The 22,296-nt window shown below is 36.0% G+C and overlaps 1 protein-coding gene across 1 annotated transcript in view; it reads left to right on the top strand.

The window, feature by feature from the left end:
• The window catches only part of RAPH1 (Ras association (RalGDS/AF-6) and pleckstrin homology domains 1), a 96,970-nt gene that overhangs the window by 63,223 nt on the left and 11,451 nt on the right, over positions 1-22,296 (top strand). The window contains 8 exon segments of the mRNA XM_021075323.1: positions 5,076-5,153; positions 5,583-5,742; positions 8,061-8,182; positions 9,964-10,029; positions 12,004-12,147; positions 12,982-13,092; positions 19,398-19,496; positions 20,775-20,895. Of these exon segments, the coding sequence (XP_020930982.1) occupies positions 5,076-5,153; positions 5,583-5,742; positions 8,061-8,182; positions 9,964-10,029; positions 12,004-12,147; positions 12,982-13,092; positions 19,398-19,496; positions 20,775-20,895 (901 nt within the window).

The following is a 22,296-nucleotide window of genomic DNA, read 5'->3' as shown; positions in this document are numbered from 1 at the left end:
TTAGTGCCGTTCCATAAGTTTATGCTATAATCCTTAAGGACAAAAGGGTTTATGACATTATAATGGGAAGAGCAAGCAGGTAGTCACTTGGTAGCTGCCAGTATGGTCTTTAAAGGTAAGTTTCTTGGGGCCTTAATCAGTACAGTGGATATGATAATAGTGTTAGCCCTGCATTATTGACAATTAAAAGAGATACCATGTGTAACATGCCTCCTGGTGTGAGGCAAGTAGGTGTTCAGTTAATGTTAGTTCTCAGAGTAACAGTTTCATGATTTCTTCAGAGGAGAAGTAAACTAGTTGTTACTATTATTATTTTGGTTCTAAGTAGTTTTATAGACTAGAACATTTCATGGGCATTTAACTTTATCACTCCAAGTTTTCTTTGAATCATTTTAATTTGCATAACTTTATTACTGTTGTAATCTGAAATAAACTTGATCACAAAGAAACTGCTAACTACTCTTAAGCCCCTTAGTTTCAGTCTGATTTGTTTTGAACCGATAAGGCCTTAATTTCTTAGTTGAAGGAATTCACCAGCCAGTTCTTTGCAGTCGTAACTCTCTCTGTAAGTATTCCAATTTTTACACTGAAGAGAATGCTATGATACTTTGTAACCGCAGCATTGGCTTTCGTTTAATCATAAGATCTTCACCAAGTTTTTGTCCTTTATGTAAATTTGAGAAGACTTGGCATTTGATGGTTATTGATAGCCACACAGGAGTGTTTCAGGTAGAAAATGGGCTGTCTTGTGCCCTTTTGAGGGGAGGGGTAGGAGAGGAAGTTAAGTTGTATTATGTGTGAGGTGTTTTTACTTCTGTTTAGGGTGGTTGTGGGACACACAGCCTGAAGAAAGTGATAGTCCAAAGATAAGGGGCAGAAAACTTAAGACCTGAGTTTGTCAACTTTAACTAACGGAAAAGAACATGAGATGAATGAAGCTTTGTTATTTGTATTAAACTTGGCCTGCAGACATTGAACACAGATTTGCATTGCCTGAATAAATAAACCATTAGATGTCTTCTAAGTATATAATCTAAACACATTAGCAAAGATGTATTGATCTTTGCTTTCTTGCACGGCACTCTGAGCTTAAAACATTTTCTTCCTTTTCTTGGTTGTTATGGTTAAAAAATGATTCTGGCTTTAGGTATAGTAGATGAAACCAAACTTTGTGAGGAAGAGCTTATTATCCACGGGAAGTATAAAATACTATGAATCTTATAATTTGATACAAATATTTTTATTTCCAGTTTTGCTCTAGTGATATTCAGACTATAAAAGTTAGTGGTATTTTGAGCAAGTGTTTCTTCAAAAAGCTGCTTGGAAAGGATTGATTATCCTTACTAATAAACAGGAGAAGAATAAACTAAAATTTGCCTAGGTTGAAATTAAGGACTCAGCTCTTAAATTTGAATTTGAGACAGCTGTAACACAGACCAGTTTATGTCGTTATTGAGAGTAAGTAGTATCTTCAGCAAATGGAAGAATAGCTGAATTTGGATGTTAAAATGGCCCCACCTGGCTGCTCTCTGTAAATGTGGTTTCTTATGGCTAGGAACTCTAATTGGTTTAATGTATGTTAACTGATGGTTTCATTTCTTTCTTTAATCCTTTCTTCCTATGCGTCAGCTTTTTAGTCTGAAACAGAAACTGATCTGGGAGTTTAAATTAATCTTATTGACTGATTTTTTTTTATTATTATTATTTTTTTGGTCAGTGCTTCAAATGGTTGTGTTCTTTTGTATTTGGTAAATAATGCTGTACTAAAACAGGATTATGGAAAGATTGTTTTTAACCAATATCAGAATGTCATATTTAAATTCTTATATTCCCTTTTTGAATAGACTTCATTTTTTAGAGCGGTTTTAGTTTCACAATAAAATTGAAAGGAAGCACAGAGATTTTCCATATACCACCTGCCCTCACACATGCATAGCTTCCCCATTATTATAATCCCCCGCCAGAATGGTACATTTGTTAAAATTAATCAACAGATGTTGACACATCATTATCACCCAGAGTCCATAGTTTACATTAGGTTTCACTCTTGGTGTTGTACATTTGTGGGTTTGGACAAATGTAAAATGATGTGTATCTGTCATTATAGTTTCATACAGAGTAGTTTCACTCCCACAGAAATTCTCTGTGCTCCATCTCTTCATCCCTCCCTCTCCCTAACCTCTGACAACCATTAATCTTTTCATTGTCTCCATGGTTTTACTTTTTCAAAGTGTCACTTAGTTGAAAGCATATAGTATGTGGCCTTTTCAGATTGGTTTCTTTCACTTAATAATGTGCATTTAAGTTTCCTTCAAGTCTTTTTATGGCTTGAAAGCTCATTTTTAAAAAATGCCAATTAACTCAGTATTTTTAAATTCAGTATTTATATGAGCTGGAAGTAGTACAGTTTATCCACTTAACCTGCTGAAGGATATCTTGGTTGCTTCTAAGTTTTGGCAATTAAAAAGAAAACTGTTCTGAGCATCTGTGTGAGGTTTTTGGGTGGAGGTAAGTTTTCAGTTCATTTGGATAGATGCTAAGGAGCATGATTACAATTACTGGATCATATCGTAAGAGTAGGTTTAGCTTTGTAAGAAATCACCAAACTGTCTTCTAAAGTGGCTTCTAAACCATTTTGCATTCCTACCAGCAATGAATGAGAATTCCTGTTGCTCCACATCCTCACCAGGATTTGGTGTTTTGGATTTTGGCCATTCTAATATGTGTGGTGATATATCCTTGTTTTAACTTGCAATTCCCTAATGACATAATACTGAGCATCTTTTCACAGGCTATTTGTCATCTGGGTAATCTTCTTTGGTGAGTTCTATTCAGGTTTTTCACCCGGTTTTTAAATTGAGTTGTTCATTTTCTTGTTGAGTTTTAAGAGTTCATTGTATATTTTGGATAATAGTCCTTTATCAGATATGTCTGTTAAATATTTTACAAATATTTTCTCCTAGTCAATGGCTTATCTTCTCATTCTCTTGAATATTCTTTTTTTCTTAAAAAATGCTTGTTGGCTTTGAGGACATCTTCTAAACTTTTTTTTAACTTCTGCAGATTAATTATAATATCATAAAAGAATATGGCCTTTTAGAAGTTCATGTTATATTCCAAATACGCAAAGCATTGATTCTGTCAGATTTTCCTTATCAGACTTAGAGATTTAAATTTGTGTTTCAGAAATAATGGAGTGGAACTTGAAATTATGCCTTGGTAAATTTTTCTTCTTTGTAGCAGCCATTCATACCAGTATGTGACAAATGAGCCATGAAGAACATATAGTCATTATCCCATTGAGAAAACACTCATAAAACTGCTTCCCTTTTTCTTCCAAAACAATTGGTCAAATGTCTGATTTCATAAAAATCACTGGAAAATACTAGTTCTTGAAATTCTTCTGTAGAGTAGTGTGTTACTCATCAGAAACACATAGTTTGGTAATTTAATAAGATTTCATTTCTCTACAACACAGAGTTCAAGAAACTGAGAGTTCTAATGACAGTTTAGTTTTCTAGATTTTATATTTTATGCCTACTGTATATTTTTATACAGTCAGCATATTTTATAATTCTGTAATTTGTGTATTTGCATAAAGAAAATAGGATGATTTAATCTTTAAATCAAAGGAGTATATCTATAAAGCCAAAGAATCAGGTCTTATCTTACTCCTCTTCATTGTTAAAATGCAGTTCTTTGTTCTCTATCTGATTGGGTTTACAGTGAGATAGTATTTCCAGACCTTGGTTATTATGTTAATTTACTGACTGCTTCCATTGAAATGGATCAGATTTCTGGCAAACTGTTTTCTCCTCTGTTCCACAGAGTAGTAAATACTAAGCTTGAAACGAGGGAAGACAGCCTAAAGTTTGAAATGGAAAAAGAAGCAGTTCAGAAATAAGAAAGCCAACGAAATTTAGGAGAACAGGGAATAAAATTAAATAAATTGAGTTTTGGGGGGTTTGCCCTGGAAATTTTAGCTTTTAATGAAGAATAATGCATGGATTGTGGTTTTTAATCACAATCCAGAGCAGATAGTTTGGCTGATACAAATAGATTTCTCCCTTTTTTAAAAAGTCACATTAAATAAAGGAATATATAATATGGCATTTTATATATTTCTTAGATATTTTCTAGAGTAATCAAAAGCTTAGCATTAAAAAGTAATCCTTGATTATAAGTAAAGATCTATTTACATGAGTTTTTCAACTGGAGATTAATACTGCGGTGTACTATGGCCTATTGCTGGAAAGTACAAGTAAGTACCAATATTACAATACTGTATGTTATTTTAGGAGAAAATAGGCAAATGTTTTAAGTATGGTTTTATTTTATTACTACTTGTAATCTAGATTTTATAAAGTAGAAATTACTGTATGTTAATTATTTGTAAAATTATATTTGGTATTTAAAAAATCCGTGAATTAGTAAAAAACAAAATTGAGTTTAGTGACATGAGGCATTGATATATTGTGTGATTTTTTTTTTTTTTTCCAAAGCAGAGTAAAACCTAGAACATAATACAGTGTCCTGCTTGTATTGGTTTATATTAATGAGAACAAAGTACATTTTTTATTAAGTATTTTTACATGGTTGCAAAGAAACAAATTGATACTTTTTGCTTTTTGATGATGATAACATCTTCAGTATAACAGGACAAAACATTATTATGCATAATATTGCTAATACTTTGGAGGGGGTGTAAATTCAGAGTGACCAGCAGGCCCATAGATACCTTCAAGTTTCCCTTATCTCAAAACCTGAAATTCATCTGCTTCACCTTGACAGAATCTGTCGAATTAAATTACAATTAAATCAATTTACTACATTACTAGAATATGAAAATCTAGTTTTATTATAAGAGATGTTTAAGTCTGCATCTTAAAAATGTTCCTTTATAATATGTCTGTTCTTGCTTTGTGAACAAGGCTATTTTTAAAATGTTCGCTGTGTGTGAAGTTATATTATTCTTCCTGAAATTCAATGCTAGCAGTATCTTTAAGAATAAAAGACTTCTCAAAAAATTCTCATTATTTTAGCATTAGTTTATCTAAAATGCTTTGTGTTCGCAGGAGGAACAGGCAGCAAAATTGAAAGCTGAGAAGATCAGAGTTGCCCTAGAGAAAATTAAAGAGGCACAAGTGAAAAAGGTGATATTTGAGCTTTGTCCTAGTTTGGGATTTTTATCCATTTTATAGATTTATGAAGAATTACCTTGTTTATGTAACATAGCTCTAAGATGTAGAGAGCTATAGAGGGCTTTTTTCTTTCTAATACATTTTCACATTAATTTTTGTGGATAAAGTGCATTATTAAAAAAGTAACTTTCTGGTTTTAAATTCTCCTAAAAGAGTGAAACAAAATAGTCTCATTATAATCTTACCTGTTTGTTATTTTAATTTTTAAAATGCTTCAAATTTGTTTATTTAATACCTAATTTTAGAATATTTTTCTTGCATAATGAAGTCATTGTTTGTGCTTTAATTTATATTTAGCCAAGGACATTACTCAATACTGGAAGAACTTTCTACAATGCCAGTTTTTTGCTTCATATTTAATTTCCTTCTTACCTATTCTAGCTGGTGATTAGAGTGCACATGGCTGATGATAGTTCTAAAACGATGATGGTGGACGAGAGGCAAACAGTGAGGCAAGTTCTGGATAACCTGATGGACAAATCCCACTGTGGGTATAGTTTAGACTGGTCTCTGGTGGAAACCATCTCCGAGTTACAAATGGGTTAGTAATATCATTGCTACAATTAACTTTTTAATTTCTCTGTAATTTGAACAGTTTTCATGCTGATAAAAGCAACTTGAAGACAACTTTATATATTTTTTTCTATAATATAACCATGGATTTTTTTACATTATCTTCTCCCGCCCCCCCCCAAGTATTTTGAGATTTCTTTGAGTATCATTTCCAGTTCACTCTAGATTTTCTTTTTAAATTTTTTTTAATGGCTGACCTGCGGCATATGCAAATTCCCAGGCCAGGGATCAAATCGGAGCCATGGCTGCAACCTAAGCCACAGCTGCAGCAACACTGGATTCTTTAACGCATTGCACTGGGCCACAGTTCGAACCCCTGAGCTGTTGCAGTCAGAATCATAATCCACTGTGCCATAGCGGGAACTCTAGTTCACTTTAGATTTTCTTATGGCCAGAACAAAGTTGTGTTTAATGTAACAAGATGCTTTTTCCCTTCAAATAAAAACTCTATATGACGCATTTGCTAACGACTCATATTTATTCACATTTGTAACAACATCTTTTTTATTTTTAGTTAGATGTACTAAGCCTTAGTTTCCAATGTTTTGTAGTTTGGTATGATTTTTTCTAAATTTTAAAAGTTCTTCATTTTTTATGCCATCTTTTACTATTTTAAAAAGTTTTCTTTTTGACATCCATTTTAAGTCCCTCACCCAACAACACCCCCAAAATTAAATAATCAAAAAAAAAGAGTTTTCTTCTTGTAATATTGGCTGTGTGATTATAGAAACTTTGCCATAATTATTTCATTAGACTTTATTAGATCATTAATCAATTTCAGCTTGCTAGTTTGTTTAAAAAATGTATTTGCATTGCTCTTACTACCTATATGTCTTTAAATATTTCACAGCAATTTCCAGAGAAAAATTTAATTATTAACCCCTCTCAGAACGCACATAGGCAACCCTAAAACCAAACCATAAGTTAGAAGTTTATTAACATATATAAACATATATTCTAATAATAATTATCTATATTCTTAGAGAAATTAGAAAGGTTCACATTAATAGATGTAATACTATCATACACAGAAAATGTTTGGGTGCTAGTTTTTGGACTATTTCCATGGCCATGGGTTAAAGATCCATATTTGAAATGTTTCTCTATTACTTTATATATGATTGACTAGACCGCCTTAAATAATTATCACTTAATCATGCATAGCGCAGTGATTCAAATATAATATGTGGTCATTCAGTATTTGAAAAATGAATAAAAGAAAACAAGAGACTAAGAGCCCAAAGATGGTGGAAACAAAGTATGACAAGTGTAAATCATTCAATAAACAACAAAGATTATTAGGATGAAGAAACAAAATGCATCTGTTTGCTGTTTACAGAAGACCTTTTACCTAAAGATACAAAAAGGTGGAAAGGAAAAGGAATGTGGAAAGACACTAATCAAAAGAAAGATAATATTAACAATGTTAATATCAAACAAAATAGACTTTAAGCAAAATGCATTACTAGAGATTAAGAGAACACACACTTTCACCCAGAAGATATATCATTTAAAATTTTAATAATAGCATTAAAGTGTATAAAGCAAAAGTTGACAGAACTACCAGGAGAAATTCACAAGTCAGCCTTCATAGTAGAACTTTTTTATCTAAGAACCTTTAAAGTGATCAATGTAATCAAGACAAAAATGAATATAGATGTATTTAGGATACTAATAACAGGAAAATATACATCTTCCCAGGAAGAAATGGTGTATTTCCAAAAATTGATTCCAGTATGAGACCATAAGCAGCTCTCAAGAAATTTCAAAAAATCAGTATCTCTAGAATATGTTCTTTGAATATATATATGGTCAATATACAGGACATGTTCTTTGATTCTTAATTTGGAAATTAGGAAATAAATAATTAATTAAAATTAAAACTCATAAAGAAGAAACCGTCTTGAAAATTTTTTAAGTGACAAGAACTGAATACTCTTAGAAGTACTTCATACCGAGAATTTATGAAATGCAACTAACATGTTGGGGTTTTTTTTTAAGGGTGGGATAGGAAAAGGCTGAAGAAGACCTACAAGTCAGGAGACTTAGATTCTATTCTTAATTCTTCAGGTAGCAGCTGTGTTACCTTGCTGAAGGTGTGACTTCCTTATTTGAAGGAAGTGTGTCTGGGGCGTGTGTCCTTATTTGAAAATAGAGGGAAGACTAGATAATCTCTCAGTCAGTTAAGACTCTAAGATTCTGCTGTGAATTACTTTGCAAGATTCCTTGTCTTGTATGCAATTCTGACAAATACTAACAAAATTCTGGTATTTTATTTTGGAACAGAGAGAATCTTTGAAGACCATGAAAACTTGGTTGAAAATCTTCTTAATTGGACAAGAGATAGCCAAAACAAGCTTATATTTATGGAACGTATAGAAAAATACGCACTTTTCAAAAACCCACAGGTGAGACTATAGCTTAACAGAGGTAAAATTCTTAAATGTGTATAATATATAATCCTGTTACTGCTAAATTCATAGTTAAAAGACTGACAACCATCCAGTTGGAGCACTGTGGCTGCAAGACCCCTTAGAAGTAATCACTACTGCTAAGATGGAAAGTCTGCTGAGGCCCAGGTGTCAGGCCTCAAAGAGGTTGCCAGTCTCCTAGAGGCAGATGGCGTTAGTGAGCCCCTGGAGAAGCAGGATTACCTCCAGGGCTCACCAGGTTTCTGGTCTAACGCAGAGCTGTTTTGTGCCCAGCTGTTTATTTGGTGAATTTCTCATCCATCAAAGAAAAGTACTTATATATTTAACTTTCCCTACTAGAGTCATTTATCTACTTGACACTTTGATTTCTTTTTTGAATTATTTTGACTATCTGAGTAATCTTGATTAAAATGGTTCCACATTCTAAATATATGTTCCCTTGATTTATTTGGTATCTTTGCTTATTCCAAGATAATGTTTGAGATAATCCTTCCTAATACCTAAATATCTTATAGAAATCAGTAGGTGAGGGGAAAAAAAACCCACTATAAAAAGTTAGTAATGAGGAAAGATAGTAGTGTTGTTAAAGTTACTGAATAGTTATTCTTCAGATGGCTTTTTTTTTTTTTTTTTTTTTTTTTTTTTTTTTTTTAAGAATCCAGTGCTGTTTTTTAGAGTCACACTGGCAGCCTAAAACTTTCATTCCCAGGCTAGGGGTCAAATCGGAGCTACAGCTGCCAGCCTACACCACAGCCACAGCCACGCCAGATCCGAGCCCTGTCTATGACCTACACCGCAGCTTGTGGCAACACCGGATCCCTAACCCACTGAACAAGGCCAGGGATCAAACCCGCATCTTCATGGATACTAGTCGGATTCGTTTCCACTGAACCATGATGAGAACTCCCCAGATGGCTTAATCATGACCTGTCTTTACTCTTTTTAGTGAATACACATTTGGGAATACCAACAGATTTTTTTTAATACATGATTGTGAAAAAATGTTTCATAAGGCTATTAATTAGAATTCAGATTTTAGTTGAGAAAATGAGATCATGGAAGTCTCAGAGAATTGGGATTTCTTCTTTAAAAGCCGTAACATAGATTAACTGATTTCTTCATCTGAATCAGTTAAGCTCAACATACCTTAGGAAATTTGCCATACTTGTACTTTATAATTTATAAACTTTTCAGGTCCTGTAAGTATAGCTTTCAGTAGATACACAGAAATATATTTGCTGGCTATTAAGTGCATTATCACCTTAGGGATTTTGGAGAGGGTAGTTTATGGAATAATTAAAGATAAATAGATGTGGCGGAGTTCCTGTTGTGGCTCAGCAGGTTGAGAACCTCACTAGTATCCATGAGGATGCAGGTTTCATCCCTGGCCTCAATCAGTGGGTTAAGGATCCCGTGTTGCCACAAGCAGTGGCGTAGGTCATAGACGTGGCTCCTATCTAGCATTGCTGTGGCGTAGGCTAGGCAGCTGTAGCTCCCATTCCACCCCTAGCTGGGAACTTCCATATGATGGGACTGTGGCCTAAAAAGAATGGATTAAGGTAAAGAGGAAGAAGGAAGCCAATTTAAGCATTTCCATAAAGATGCCATGAACAGGTTGCTTTTCCAAGCTGTGTTCCCCCTCGCTCTACATAGGCAGAAATCGACAAAGTTGCTATGTCTCTAGAAGAAATCATATATGCACCTGTGCCAAGGGACTAGCGAGTTAGCCTCTAACTTTCATATATTCATTTTTCCAGAATTATCTGCTGGGGAAAAAGGAAACAGCTGAGATGGCAGATAGAAATAAAGAAGTGCTATTGGAGGTATGGTTCTTTGCTGCCCCTTCTCCTTTTCCTGCACATTGTAATGTCAAAATATTAAGCACTTTTCTGAAGTCCAGTGTGTCAGTGCTCTGTATTTATAATTACAGCCGTATCTAGGGAAGCCTATATTCTTCCATAGCCTGACAGAATTCAGTTGTGTGAAGTTGGACCACTGAAGAACCCTATAAAAACTGTTACTTTATCAAGCAGCGTACTACTGTATTAAAAATTGTTAGGAGCTTTTAGTAGCTGATGAGTGGGAGAAAAGGCTGGTCAATGAAGGATATGATGGTGCTGTTTTATCTGCGTACTCAGAGAGAAATTTGAATATATTTCAAGCCTTAGCCTCAATCTTGTAATCTTTAAAAACGTATGATTATTTTTAAAATATATATACATCTCCTTATTTGAAGAGTAATAAAACAAAATAAAACATAATTGTTGCTTTTTGCTATTATTAGGGAACTAAGGTTAAAGATGTATGTTTGAAAATCTGAATAAACTCTTATTTTACAACAAGGATATTAGGAAGATGAAGATCAGCACTCAGCTTTTCAAAGGGATGCTAGTTATAATTAAGAAAAATCCTCTTTCCTAATTTTTCTGTGTTTTAGGGAGAGAAAAATTAATTCCCATATCCAAGTGTTCTTGTTTAGTGAAGATTTCTGTCTTTCCTTTATCAAATACAATGATTAGTTTTTTAAATTAAATTTTTATCTAAGTATAGACGTTAGAATTGAAAATTTTAGGAGTTCTCCTTGTGGCTCAGTGGGTTACGAACGAACTTGAGTAGTATCCATGAAGATGCAGGTTCAATCCCTGGCCTCACTCAGTGGGTTAAGGATCCAGCGTTGACATGGGTTAAAGTGTAGGTCATGGATGTGGCTTGGATCTGGCATTTCTGTAGCTGTGGTGTAGACTGGCAGCTGCAGCTCTGATTCAGCCCTAGCCTGGAAACTTCCATATGCCACAGTGCAGCCCTAAAAAGCAAAAAAAAAAAAAGAATCAAAAATTTTGAGTTTGTTCACATTCCTTCCACCCTAGTGTTAAATATTTAAAGAATAAATGCTCTGTTTTAGGATCATATACAGTGATAGGTTTTAAATTGTGAAAGTATAATCATTCATTCAGCATGTTGCTTTTAAAATACATTCCTATTTAGCATTCAGCTAATCTAGATGTGTTGTTTATTTGGAGAAAAAGTCTAATGCTTATGTCGGCTCTGATGCTTTTATTAAATTTAGTATAACTATGCTGTTTACAGATGCCTTTTAGTACTGTTATATGCAATTCAGCTGACATTTCAACTTAGTTTCTCCAAAACAGTGTTAGGTACAAGTTAATAGGGATTGCCATAGTATTCCAAAATGAAGCCATGGTATGTTTAGAATAGAAAGTTCTAGGAGTTCCTGTCCTGGCTCAGTGGTTAAAGAACTGGACTAGCATCCATGAGGATGTAGGTTCGATCCCTGGACTCGCTCAGTGGGTTAAGGATCTGGCGTTGCCGTGAGCTGTGGTGTAGCTCACAGAGGCGGCTCGGATCTGGCATTGCTGCAGCTGTGGCGTAGGCTGGGAGCTGTATCTCCAATTGGACCCCTAGTCTGGGAACCTCCATATGCTTCAGGTGCAGCTCTAAAAAAGACAAAAAAAAAAAAAAGTTCTGTATAGCACAGCGGTCTATATTCAGTGTCCTATGATAAACCATAATGGAAAAGACTATAAAGAAAAAGAATATATATATATATATATATATATATATAACTGAATCACTTTGCTGTGCAGAAGAGATTTAATACCACATTGTAAATCAACTATACGTTGATTTAAAAAAAAAGTTCTGCTGAGCTAAAATTAGCAGCATGGTTTTTACACAAAAGCATTTTGGTTTAATCACAGTGTCATGCATTTCATGAAAGTAAACACAACCTTGTTCTGAGAATACAAGGCTCTTTCCAAATAATTTTCTTATTTTAGGAGTGTTTTTGTGGAAGTTCTGTAACTGTACCAGAAATTGAAGGAGTCCTCTGGTTGAAAGATGATGGCAAGAAGTCCTGGAAAAAGCGTTACTTTCTCTTGCGAGCCTCTGGAATCTACTATGTCCCTAAAGGAAAAGCAAAGGTTTGTCCCCTCTGCCGACTTTTAGCTTCCTCTTTATGCTGATTGATTTTAATTTGTAGTGAGCATGCTGACAAGGTGATTCAGGCTCCAATTTGTTTCAGCTTATGTAGGACACACAAAATATTGCTTTCTTTATTGATCTGTTATAAGGAAAAGAAAAACTGAAAGTGTTTGCTCTCAGCTCATTAGTTGGGCTCATCTCAATTTCCCTGGCAAACTTGAAATCATGCTTTTATTATTTTGGTTTTGGTTATTGTTTGGGGAGAATAGCTTTCTAGGATTACAGGTGTTTCAGCCTTGCTTAGGTAACTTGCTTCTGCTGAGGGCCCCATGGTAGTTGTCACTTCTGCACTTACTCGGGGCCCAGCACTTTTTAAAGCTCTTTACAGGGTCATTTCATTCAGTCTTTTCCACCATCCTGAGAGATAAATGATGTCACTCCTATTTAACAATGAGAAAACCCTGACTTGAGAATTGCTGTACTTGAGATATGCACTAGAGGCACTGTGAAGTATGTGATAGCTGTTGTTCTTTCCAGCGAGCTCATTAGACCAGATGGTATTTAATGTACTATTCTATATTTAAAGTCTCTTTAAAATGCCTTTCCAAGCTAGTCAGTGTTCATTGTGAATGGCGAGACATATAAGTGGACTGCCTTTTTTGTTGCGTTATGGGTTAGAGAAGAAACATTTATAGAGAATCTCACTATCTTGTCTTCTGTGAAAGAGCGATAATTTCTACTTGGTAAATTTTGATTCTCAGAAGCTGTTACCAATGATATTTTCTTGTTTACTCATTACTGTTAATTCAGTCTTTGGGGTGTTTTTATCTTAGGTCTCCCGGGATCTGGTGTGCTTTCTCCAGCTGGATCACGTCAATGTTTACTATGGACAGGATTATCGGAACAAGTACAAAGCACCTACAGACTATTGCCTGGTGCTCAAGGTAAACATGTATCTTTTTTAGGAATTTCGGTTGATGTTAGACATAGAATGGGGTATTGGCCATCTTAGAAAGAATAGTTTGGATCTCCATCAAGTGTACTATTTTGCTTTTTTCTGTAGGTTTTTAAAGGAATGGTGGAGGATGGTAAGGAAGAGAAGCATGTGCTATTCCACAGCTGACCCTTAGCTAAGTAGCCCTAATTAGATTGGTGATACTGAGAAATGGATACTTGATTGTGAAGATTTGAGTCATAATATATGAAATGGATTAGATTATAAATATGAGACTTTCAATAGCAGGCTTATTTTAGGAAAACTTAGAGCCAAATGTAGGGGGAACATAGGTATTTTGTGTTTTAGTTCTTTTCCTGTCCTAACTCAGCAGAAGCATCAAAGGGCACTGTGCCTGAGTTCAAAGTAGACTGGCTCTCATTTGGTCCAAAAATAATTTTTGTCTCTCTTCTCTCCTGAACCATAGCCCTGAGAGCTCATGCATGTATTATGACTAGTCTAAGCTGTTTTTAGTGATTATTTTTTTCTTTATCCAAACTTTTAAGTTTCTCACACTCACCATATCTGTACTTTTGAGAATTGACTTTTGAGAATTTTTAGATATCTTTTGGAACATTAGGAAAAAGTAACATTAAAGAAAGTTCAGGAGGAGTTCCCATCATGGTGCAGCAGAAACAAATCCAACTAGGAACCAGGAGATTGCAGGTTTGATCCCTGGCCTCACTCAGTGGGTTAAGGATCCGGTGTTGCCGTGAGCTGTGGTGTAGGTCGGATCTGGCATTGCTGTGGCTGTGGTGTAGGCTTGTGGCTACAGCTCCAATTCTGCCTCTAGCCTGAGAACCTCCATATGCCATGGGTGTGGCCCTAAAAAGCAAAAAAAAAAAAAAAAAGTTCAGGATAATTATGGACATGATTAAGTTTTTCCTTTGGTTCCATCTCAGTATCCTGTTAAGTACTTAGGTCTGCATGTTTATATCATCATTTGATTTTGCTTTTCTCTGATACTTGTTAGTTGGGTTTGGGGAGGTAGTGTGTGTTTAGGGCTTGGGGGTAAAGTTTTGATTGCTTTGATAAAATCAGGTGTATTGTCATGGTAACCTTCTATTGAGTAACTTTTCTTGGAGAATAGCTCTATAATTCTTAAAAAGTCAATATAAAGTAGCTTAGACCAGCAGTTTTCAAAATGAAGTCCAGGGTCCCCTGGAGTCCCTGAGACCCTGCCAAGGGACCCATGATGTCAAAGTTACTCTCCTAATAATGCTAAGATGTTATTTGCCCTGTATACCCTCATTCTCTCCAAGTGTATAATGGAGTTTCCCAAGAGGTTACATGTGACATGTGATGATGTCTTAGCTCCCTGGGTAGCAGAATGTGTGTTTGTATATTCTTGTATTTAAATTTTTCTCAGCTTTAATTTCCTATAAGGTAGATATCAATATGAATCAAAGTTATTTGGGGGCCCCATAATAACATGGAGACAGTTAAGAATTGGTTATTTTAGTGGCTCAAGGTTATCAGTGAGAACCTGAATTCTTTCCACTTTTCCGTGTTCCGTCTTCTGTATATTAGCTTATTTTCAGGCCAGCACACCTCAGTCACTGATGACCACTGCCTGGCATGTAGACCCAGCAGAGGAAGAGGAACCATCTCTCCCTGTGTTTGTCTTCTTTCAAGAGGAGAGAAATATTTCCCAGAAACTACCAACAGCCCTCCCCCTTAAGGGTCATTGGCCCAGAGTACATGCCCACTTCTATACCAATCATTAGCAAGAACCAAAGCTACCATTTTTGGCTTAGACTAGAATTCACTCTCTGAGGTGAGGTGTAGACATCCATACAAATTGACACATGAGCATATGAGTTCTGACAAACAAATGAAACAAAAAAATGCTGCCACACAGGATCTATACAAATGCAAATGTGAATATTGGTAGAAACTGATCACTTTCCTCAGTTTGAGCTATATGACTGAGTCTGAGTCCTTCCAGTGAAATGCAGGATACAGGAAATAGGTTTGTAGGACACATGTGTAGGAAGTAGTAAAACACATCATTTGGTAATTAGAGTTTTTTTAAGGCAATAAAAATAATAACAATGGGAAGAGCTTATTCATGAACTTTGACAATGTAGAAATAAATAGAAATAGAATAGACCTATTATCTGAAAGAGGTACACACTTGGGACACATGTATGCGTGTGTAACTAAGATTCGTAAAGAAAATCTATGCTTTAAAAAAAAAATATATATATATATATATTATAATTGTTGGACTAGAGCTCGGCCTAGCCAGATTTCAATTATCATTCCTTAAGAAATGAGGCAAAGTAATTTAATATGTTAGGTGGGAAGGAAAAATGGTTAGGATTTAGGGATGCTATGTGAACATGTACTTTTCAAACACCGTTATTAACAGAAAGATACTATACAGGACGATCATGGAAGTAATGGGGGGAGTGTTGTAGTCTTATTTTTAAGCTTTTTCATGTTAGTTAAGAGAATTGATTTTCAGGTCTCTTTGTGTTTCCAGAGTAATAAGTGGGTTATATATACTCAGTAGTTTCTTTTGGCACTTGGACTGACTTATTTGGAGTATCACTTCTAATTACAGAGTTTTAGGAACTATCTCAATCTGATTTTTGGCATAAACAGAGAAAAATAATCTGATAGCATGATAGTAATCTAAAATTGCTTATTGTGTTCTTAAATTTTTTTTAATTCTCAATTTTTTTACCTTTTATCAGAGAATGAAAACTTTCCAAATCAAGCGTAATTTTAAAAATCAGATGATAACCTTTCTTTCTTAATAGCTGTTCATTTGTCTTAGCAATTTCATTATATACAAGCATACTTCAAAGATACTGAGGGTTTGGTTCCAGACCACTGCAACAAAGTGAATATTCCAATAAAGCAAATCGTATGAATTTTTTGGTTTCCCAGTGCATATAAAGTTATGTTTACACTATACTGCATGTCTGAAAAAAATGTACATACCTTAATTTTAAAATACTTTGTTACTTAAAAATGCTAACTCATCTGAGCCTTTCCAAGTCATGGTAGTGATATTAAAAATCACTGGCTGGAGTTCCCGTCGTGGCGCAGTGGTTAACGAATCCGACTAGGAACCATGAGGTTGCGGGTTCGGTCCCTGCCCTTGCTCAGTGGGTTAACGATCCGGCGTTGCCTGTGAGCTGTGGTGTAGGTTGCAGACGCGGCTCGGATCCCGCGTTGCTGTGGCTCTGGCGTAGGCCGGTGGCTACAGCTCCGATTCAACCCCTAGCCTGGGAACCTCCATATGCCGCGGGAGCGGCCCAAGAAATAGCAACAATAACAACAACAACAACAACAACAACAAAAAAAAAAAAAAAAATCACTGGTGACAGATCACCATAACACATACAATAATAATGCAGAAGTATTGTGAGAATTACTCAGATGTGATGCAGAGGCATGAAGTGAGCAAATGCCTTTGGAAAATGGCACCAGTAGACTTGGTTGACATAGGGTTGCCACGAGCCTTCATTTTGTAAAAAGCACAGTGTCCCAAAGCCAAGTGCAATAAAATGAGGTATGCATGTATTCTCTTCGGAGTCTTTAAGGATCTAAATGTTGAGCTTCTGGTTTTTAGCAAAATATGTCTCCTCTGTACTCACTCTGAGCTCTTATGTGATTGTTAAAGTGGTAGAATAATATTGTGGGGAAATGAAGAGCCAGGCAACAAATTTAGAAAACAGTTTCACCCCTGATAAGGCAGTAGTATGACATAATAATTAGGAGTGTGGACTTTGGAATGAGGTGGCATGGTTTCAAATCCTGGTTCTTTCACTTGTTGGTGAGCAACTATGAGTGCTATCTTAACCTTTCTGTGCCTCATTTTTTTTTCCTCTGATGGATATAATATGTAATTCATAGGGTTTTCATTAAGATGGAACAAGCTAATGTATGTGAAATACTCAGCATAATGCTTGGTACATACCAAGTGCTCAATAAATTCCACTTCTAATAAAATAGCAATATTTTAGCAGAACAAGTTACCTCCTGAGGTATTGGTGCAGAGCCTGGATGATCAAAATGAAGGCTTTGGAAGGCTATTACAGGGTAGTTGAAAAAATAATTTTTGATGCCCTAAAATGAATTTTAAACTAGCAGGTAATCTGCTGATAGTCATATCACAGTACTCCTCAGGGTATTATTTGGATTCCCAGGTTAGGGAGATGAAGACAGAAGGATAGAGGATTGTTTCTCTTTGATTTACTCTGATGTTGTGTGGGATAAAAACACTGTGTGCAAAATAATTAGAACACACACATACTCCCAAGGCAGGGCAACTGCTGTAGGTAACACTCCTTGTGGTAGCCCTGCTCTCAGGAAATGGAAGGAATCAGCTGAGAATGATTTGTAAATCACCATTTACAGGGGAGAGGGTGGTGATAAAGGCTGAGAGCCATTGTTCTGAGCTCTGAACCCTGCGCTGTAAGCAGGGCCTCACTGAAGCCAGTGATGGAGAACAGCTCTTTAAGCCCTAATTGACCTCAATGAAGAAAGCTTTTTCTGTCAGCGCACTTTATCTTCAGCACAAACTGTGGCTTCTTACGTTTTGTTTCTCTGTAGCCCAAGACCTACTTAAAGCATCTGGCAAATAGTTCTTGCCCAACAAATACTCGTTGAATGAGTGGATGAAATAAAATTCCCCTTCCCGGAGTTCCCTTCGTGGCTCAGCAGTTAACAACCCAACCAGGATCCATGAGGAGGCAGGTTCGATCCGTGGCCTCTCTCAGTGGGCTGAGGATCTGGCATTGCTGTGGCGTAGGTCACAGACACTGCTTGGATCCCGTGTGGCTGTGGCTGTGGCGTAGGCCAGCAGCTGTAGCTCCAATTTGACCCCTAGCCTGGGAACTTCCATATGCCATGAGTGTAGCCCTAAAAAGAAAAAAAAAAAAAAAAAATTCCCCTTCCTTCTTTTATAGAATACAGACACCTCAACCTGTCCTTCTTTGCTCTTTCAAGATTGCTGTGGTGGTTTACTATAATGTGACTTAAATAAGCACAAGGGAATATATTCAAAGAGAAGGCTGTGGAGCCTGAATTATCAGGGGAGAAAACTGTTAGGTATTGTTTTGTTAACCTCCCATTGTTGAAGGTTTATTGTGTAAATTTTTGACTGTAGCCTTCAATAACTAAATTGGCTTTGATATTAACTGTTTTATCATAGGAGCTGAGCTCTGTAACACAATGAATAGAACAAATGGATTTACATTTCTCTCTTTGTAGACCAGCGGGATTGACTTTTTAATAATTCAGATAGATAACATATTGGTGGCCATCTATTCCTGCTGCATTGAAAGTTTATTTTTTTGATGTCATGGGTTTTCACGATAAATGTGGTTAGAGAATTTTACAGCCTTTTTCTTATAAATGAACATAAATTTAAATATTTCTCCAGGTAAAATATAGTCTTTTAAATTTTTCAACAGAAAAGAGAGGTAGGGTAGTAATTAACAATCATTATATCCATTACTAAGTGTGGTTTAGGGTTTTTCTTCCCGGGGAACTAGTAGTTGTGACCTTAAGTCTGTTCTAGCACTTGCATTTTGTAGCCAAGGTCAAGTCGATCAGTTCCCATTTAAGCCTCAACTGAAGAGTGCATTGGGTTGTGAAAACTAAATCGGATGTTGCTGTTGAAAAGCTGCTTGTTGTCAGGAGAGCAGGTGCTGCAGGTAGAGAGGCCTGCAAAGCAGTGCTCAGTCCACAAGGGGGAGCAGCACCAAAGCAGGTGTGAGCGCCCACTTGCATTCTAGGTGCAGTGCCCTGTGCTTCCTGTCCCTGTTCCCCCTGCCCAGGTGTCCACCTCCAGAGAAGCACTAAAGCTTTCACCAGAACTCTCTCATTTGGAATCTTTTGATCCCATGATTTCAGTGAATTCAAAGTGAAATAAACATTCTCTTCCCTTTTTAAAGTCTTAAAGATTAAGAATTCCACTGACTTTGTTAAATTTGATAGATATTGTTTCTTTGAAATGTGGAAGAGATATTTTGGAGTTTCCCATAATGTGAAGGTTTTTTGTTTTGTTTTGTTTTTTTTTAACTTAAACATCTTGACCTAAAATTAAACACAGGTTTCACTCTATTCTGTAAAAGTACTTAAGGCCATTTTATTTGGCCTAGTGACTGTTTAAGAGTTATAAATTATTGATTATTCCAATGACTCTACCTTGTCAGGGTATGTTTAAACTTTGATAGTGTTTGTTGATTTAGTTTAGTTCTTCAGACTTAGTTGGATATTGCCTTTATCTTACAGCACCCACAGATCCAGAAGAAATCTCAGTACATCAAATATCTTTGTTGTGATGATGCGAGGACCCTGCACCAGTGGGTCAATGGTATCCGCATCGCAAAGGTAGGTTTTCCTTGGGTTTGATAGTGGAGTAATGGGTGTTTAATGATAGGGTTTTGGTATCATGACAGTTATTCTGTTTGTTTCATGTTCACAACGTGGCCACTGTCTAGTTTTCTCAGTGCAAAGTTTCATGTTTTAAATGTCTTTTTTTAATTGGTGATAGGGATAAACTTTTAACAGTTGGTATCCAAGGAATAATACTGCTGGTAAAAAGTTATATAGCATCAAAGTGATTTATTTTGGCTTTTGAGCATGCACTATATGATTCTTATATAGGAGAGTTTAGCCTAAACCAAAGAAATTTTTTGAAAATTAAACTGCCTTGGGGTTGGGGGAGGAAAGCATAAGTGGAACATGGAGGATTTTTAGGGTGTGAAAATATCGATAGTCTGTATGGTATACAGTGGTGGGTACATGTCATTATACATTTGTCTAAACCCATAGAATGTAAACACCAAGAGTGAGCCTTTGATAACGATGTGTCAGTGTAGGTTCATCCACTGTAACCGGTTATTGTCCCACTCTTGGGTGCGGCGGGTTGCTGATAACGGGAGAGAGAGGCCGTGAGTGTTTAGGGACTGTGCAAGGGTATGGGGAATTTCTGTGCCTTCCTCAGTTTTGTCATGAGCCTAAAACTGCTCTAAAAAAGAAAGTCCTTAAAAGTTTCTTTTTAAGACCATCTTATACATGGAGTTCCCGTCGTGGCGCAGTGGTTAACGAATCTGACTAAGAACCATGAGGTTGCAGGTTCGGTCCCTGGCCTTGCTCAGTGGGTTAACGATCCGGCGTTGCCATGAGCTGTGGTGTAGGTTGCAGACTCGGCTCGGATTCCGCGTTGCTGTGGCGTAGGCTGGCGGCTACAGCTCTGATTGGGAACCTCCGTATGCCGCGGGAGCGGCCCAAAGAAATAGCAAAAAGGAAAAAAAAAAAAAAGATGATTGAAAGAATAATCAGTTATTTTCAAGTTAAGTAACTGAAAATAAAATTTATTGTAGATAGAACATCAAAGTGACTTTAAAAATAACTGAGAAAAATCTTTATATTGATAATGAACACCATCAGAATCAAGTGTTAACTTCTTGCTGCCTCTTCTAAAAAGGAAGACAAATATGAGAGTAGATTATAATTTACTAGTATTAAAAGAATTTTCAGAGTATTTAGGTATTAATTTTAATAGAAACTGAGTAAGTAAACAGAGATGCATCCCTTTTCCTACCCCATCTATCCATATCATATTCAGTAAAATTCACATGTCATCCTTTACTGCTTTCTGTTCAGTATGGGAAGCACCTCTACATGAACTATCAAGAAGCCTTAAAGAGAACAGAATCGGCTTATGATTGGACTTCCTTATCCAGCTCTAGCATTAAATCAGGATCCAGTTCTTCCAGCATCCCAGGTAGTTTGAAATGCCCTAAGAACTCTTTGCTGTAACGGGAAGGTGTCTCTCTAGAGACTGATAGTAGACCTGGTTTTCTCAGCGTGACTTTTTAAAAACCAGAGCCATACCTGATTTCTAAATTACAATCAATAGGTATATATGCTTTTATAATTTTTTTTTAATTGTTAGAGGAGATAACATTATGGGCTAATTCACAAAGGTGTTTAAAATGGAAAAACCAGTATATAGAGGGGGTAAAGCTGGGGGTTTTGTTATATATTTATAAAGTTTATTTAAAACTCAAATCATTTTGCTGAAAAACAATGGTTGACACATAACTGGGGATAGAAAGTGGCTTGGAGAAGAGTACTAGCCATCAAGATGAAACTGCCCTCCTTCCCCAAGGAGGAAGTTTCAATAGAGTAGAAACACCTGGAATTAGTTCAGTATCATAGTTATGAAGCTGTGTAAGTCATTAGACTTTCTAAAGTTTTCAGAGGCAATCCAGTGATCTCAAGAAGTGCTTACTTTGAGATTCCTATATCCTTTAAACAAGGATGCTTGATCGCATCTTAAGATAAATGCTTCTTTCCCTTTAAAAGTTCCATAAATGATACCTGTGTCATCTAAAAGCATACTTTTCTTTGTTCTAACATCCTGTGTTATGAAATAATTACTTTAAGAAGTACTTGATTTACTAAGTGAAATAAGAAAAAGACAAATACCATATGATATCTCTCATATCTGGAATCTAATATACAGCACAAATGAACCTTTCCACAGAAAAGAAACTCATGGATTCAGAGAACAGATTTGTGGTTCCTGAGGGGGAGGGGGAGGGAGTGGGATGGACTGGGAGTTGGGGGTTTATAGATGCAAACTATTGCATTTGGAGTGGATACGAGATCCTGCTGTATATCACAGGGAACTATATCTAGTCACTGGTGAGAGAACATAATGGAGGATAATGTGAGAAAAAGAATATGTATATGTATGACGGGGTCACTTTGTTGTACAGTAGAAATTGACAGAACACTGTAAGTCAACTGTTATGGAAAAAATTAAAATCTTTTTTAAAAAAGTACTTGATTTAAAAGCTGTACGACTAGATCTCATCCCTAAATAAGTAAATGAAAGTATATTTAGAATGTGAACATAGGAGTTCCTATCGTGGCTAAGTGGTTAATGAACCTGACTAGTATCCATGAGGATGTGGGTTTGATCCCTGGCCTCGATCAGTGGGTTAAGAACCTGGCATTGCAGATGCGGCTCAGATCTGATGTGGCTGTGGCCAGCTCCAGTTGGACCCTTAGCCTGGGAATCCCCATATATCGCTGGTGCTGCCCTAAAAAGCCAAAAAAAAAAAAAAAAACAAAAAAAAAACTATATAGCACGTAACAATTCACATGCTTCCACATG

Source organism: Sus scrofa, chromosome 15 (assembly GCF_000003025.6).
Source record: "Sus scrofa isolate TJ Tabasco breed Duroc chromosome 15, Sscrofa11.1, whole genome shotgun sequence".
NCBI lineage: Eukaryota > Metazoa > Chordata > Mammalia > Artiodactyla > Suidae > Sus > Sus scrofa.
Note: the sequence above shows the minus strand (reverse complement) of the source record. Positions and strands in the feature narration are given on the sequence as shown.